The sequence below is a fragment of the Hermetia illucens genome, chromosome 4, assembly GCF_905115235.1.
Source record: "Hermetia illucens chromosome 4, iHerIll2.2.curated.20191125, whole genome shotgun sequence".
Taxonomy (NCBI): domain Eukaryota; kingdom Metazoa; phylum Arthropoda; class Insecta; order Diptera; family Stratiomyidae; genus Hermetia; species Hermetia illucens.
In genome coordinates this window covers 60618578-60622599 of record NC_051852.1, presented here as the reverse complement: position 1 = coordinate 60622599, position 4022 = coordinate 60618578, and the positions used below count along the sequence as shown (strand labels likewise).

Genomic DNA, 4022 nt, shown 5'->3' with positions numbered 1-4022 from the left:
GTCTTGGATTCCCTATAATTAGAAAATACAATAATGATAAATTTATAGGCGGCTAAGGATAATATTAATCATCCTTGACTGATTTTCCATTGTAGCACTTTCAATATATTGCATTGCTGGAAAGGACATTTTCGATCGAATGAATCGAAAGGGAAAATTTCCAGTATTCCAAAGGAAAATTCATCCTAATAAGAAAAATGAAGGGAGACCGGCAGAACATGGATAGTTTTCATTCACTGCAGTAGTCGCTTTCAATCCCTTTGCAAGGGAACACGTCTCCTCGCACAGTCCGTAGAGTGTTACGTGCTTGTCACTTAGCGCCTCGAAAAGTGAACGTGTTAGGGGTTGTTTCGTAATGTTGAAGTGGACAGTGCTGAGTCAAAGACCCGGTCATATGGAAACTCCTAAACGTGTGCCGAAAAGACGGAGGAGTTTAACATCCAGTAACAAAGAATATCTAATAACTTCAACGCCAGTCCAGAAAATGTTGCCATTGGATAAGTCTGTCTTAGAAATAACGGCAGATGAAAATACTCAACAGATGATCATCAGTCAAAAGGCGCCTGAAGTTTATGCATCGACACTTCCGAAATATTCAGAGGATTACTCGCCTAGCCCCAAAATTAATTCGGGTCAAATGTTAGCTATGCGAGGATTACTACCTGACGTGTACTTGGAAAACCCACGATATTTATCCAAGGACTTTCGACCTACGGACGAACAAGTTACAACAAAGGACAAATCGACTTTCAACTCCTCCAAGATGGGCGATCATACCCTGGATAAACTGATCGACGCAATCTTAGAAAGTGGAAAGAAAAGCATTAAAAGAAGTACAAGACGAACAATGAATCTAAGAAGAAGAACGTTGTTGAAAACCACATCAAATTCTGAAGTCTTGTCCCCTTCCTATACAGCTGCCGATGATCCTGCTAGTGATTTAAGTTTTAGCGAAGAGGTTAGCCACAAACGGAAACTATCCAGCCCTTTCAATTGTGGCGGCTCTGGGAAAAAAAGGATAACCAGGGCGAGTAGCCCCCGAGTTTGTAAACAGAATAGTTACAGTGATTCAAATTATTTTGAAGTAGGGCTGGCAATGCCTTCTATTTATGTTTAGTATCAAATAATTTTGTTAATCCATATTTATTTGTTAAATAAATCTAATTGTTAAGCTGTAAAGAATTACTTTTATTGTTTCGTCCCATTCCATTATTAATAATAGGTCAATGAATTAGAACTCTAAACGAAAATAGAAAAAAAAAACAAATTTTTAATATCTCCTGCTCTTTAATTTTTCTTTGATTTTTGGGGTAAACTATAATCTTTCCTTACCTTTTCCCCGTCAAGTTTCGGACGTGTTTATTTAATAGTTAACGATTCAAAAATATAAAACCCACTTAACGCAGTTAAAAATAAAAGTCGAATAGTTTCGTTTGTCTTATACATTATTTCCGCCTGAATAACCTCACCCTCGTCTTGTGATATGGTTCATTGATCTGAAGTTCAAATTCCCAATGAATAGAAGAAGAATTGAGCCACATGGCGGATTTGTTCGACTCCTTTTCTTCACATTATTCTAAATTAACATAACTTTATGTTTTGAACTCGTTTATGTTCTTATGTATCTTTGGAAGACTTTAAATTATATTCAAGAAAGATGGGAGCATATGGTTGACAATATTTTCCGAAGGTGCATCTCTACGGTTAGGTTTCATTTTTCATATAGAAAAGTTCCCTCATGAAGACTAACTATACTAGTTAAAGCAATACTCTCAATCAAATTGGATAATATGGGAATAAGGTTAATTTCAATCGAAATTAAATTGAAGGCACTTAATTTCTTAACTTCTTAATTTATTAGATTTGATATAAAAAGCAAGTCAATTATAACATTAATCCTTATTAATGCTGGCGATGATCGGAAAAACAGTCTCTTTGAAGGGGTAGGTGCGTGTGACAGTGCGGCAATCAAACAATTGCTGCATTTTGGAAGGATTTTTGCCTCATTTATAGATATATTGTGCAGATTTACTGATACGAGTAGGCTTGCAATATAGTGAATAAGGCATTTTAGATGAACACTTAAAACTTGATTATGCAGAATTTAGACAAAAGACGAAATAACTGGAGAAAGCTCATTCATTGTCTACATTCTCAAAATCCCTTCATTCTCTCACGAGCTGGGTAATCATCAAGGGAGAAGAATCCTAGGAAAACAGTCTGCCTTTTCTCACTCGCATTAATAAAAAGTACTCTGAAGCTCCGGAGAAGTGGACTATAAACTAAGGTTCAGCATTAGGAGTGCCAAAGTTGAGGTACTCCAGTCCAACTGGCGGCAACATTAACTCTATCAATGACGCAAATGATTTACAGCAAGAGACCTTAACCTTCTCTACGTAAAACAGCGCTAGTGAATACTGTGCAAATTAATCTAGCACATGAACATTTGTTCAGGAATCCTGTGCAACAGACCCAATCATTAAATGACTCTAGGACAAACATGTCACCTGTTTCTCAATGAACACAGTACAGGTAACTCTAAAGCGTACATTCTACATGGATTACGGCTAGTGGAAACTATCCGATCAATACCATCATTTAACATCCTCCTCCATTTCCGTCGCTAGGCAATTATAAGTTTTGCGTAGAATAAAATTTTATCAGAATCAGTTTACTGTCTATCTGTCTGTGACACGCATTTTTCTCAGATATGATCAGATTGAATGACACCAACCATGCAGTGAGTGACATTATTCTACGTGTAGGTTAACGGGGGTCTCCCCACATGCAAATGGGAGATGATATTTCTTTTGACTGGATATAATTATGTTGGATATCAAATGAAACGTACTTTTCAATGCTGGCCTCAGTTCTGATATTTAGTACACAAGGGGTGGTGGTTGAAAAGTGGACCCATTCTCAGAGCCTACCCAACCGAAAAATCTGAAAAAAAACACGAAGCTGCCATTGTACGGTGTCTAGGCTCCGAAATACCCTCCATACCGATACTTTTTCAAATAAACTATATTACTATAATCTTTAGTAGTTGACTGCAAAACTTCCCTTAAGTTTCCCTAGAATCATGTGTGCATAGGCTATGATATGAAGTATAGTCTTACCAAGTTTCGTGGAAATCACTCTATTACTAAAAGCTATAATAATTCATATCTGTCTCTTTAATGCAAATTCTAAGACTTTAAAAGTGTGTATTACGCGATAGTGACAATTCTGGCATAATATATGCATATTCAATGTCCTCTTCAACCTGACCTTGGAAAAGTGATCCGTGATGCTGAGGTTAACGCGAGAAGTACAATCCTGTTTAAGTCCACCCATATCGACATCATGGGAAGAACAACCTGAAACGTACAAACTGCCTTCATGCAGATCGAGCAGGCGGCGATCGGCACGAGATCTTGGGATGCACATTAATGAAAATAAGACAAAATATATGATCCCGACGTCAGCATCAGAAACCCACCAACCAACAACATCAAACGGGAAGAATAAAGATAGGAGACTACAACTTCGAAACCGTTGACAATTTCTCCTATCTAGGGTTATCACAACCGCTAACAGCTACGGTTGTGAAATCCGCGCACGATCGTTGGCAGCCAACAGAGCCTATTTCAGCTGTTTCTGTTTTGCCGTAGGGTCAAAGCTCTTATTGTACAAGACAACGATCTTACCAGGTCTCATGTGTTCTTAGCAAGAAAAATTGCGAACTCCGCGTTCGAGAGAAGAATCATCTGAAGATTCTTTGGCCCCCACATGAGGATAGAAGAATGGCGTAGGCAGGATGCCAAACAGCTTTTAGGGATATCGAATTGGTGGACTTGGGCGCAAAATCGGGATGTCTAGTATTTCTTATTAAGGCAGGCCTAGACCGAATACCAGTCATTGCGCCGTTGATGATTACGTTGAATTTTCCATATCTAGAACCATTTGGGCAAGGTCGATAATCATAAGAGAGTAAATAGACGTCATCAACGCAGTCTAAGTGACGCAAAATGGAAATGATA

At 38.1% G+C, this 4022-nt stretch overlaps 1 protein-coding gene across 1 annotated transcript; it reads left to right on the top strand.

Annotated features, from left to right (window-relative positions):
- The first annotated feature begins 260 nt into the window (after positions 1 to 260).
- On the top strand, positions 261 to 1117 carry LOC119653948. The gene has a single exon (XM_038059109.1). The coding sequence runs from the start codon at positions 356 to 358 to the stop codon at positions 1115 to 1117; it is 762 nt and encodes a 253-aa protein (XP_037915037.1). The 5' UTR covers positions 261 to 355.
- The last annotated feature ends 2905 nt before the right edge of the window (positions 1118 to 4022 follow it).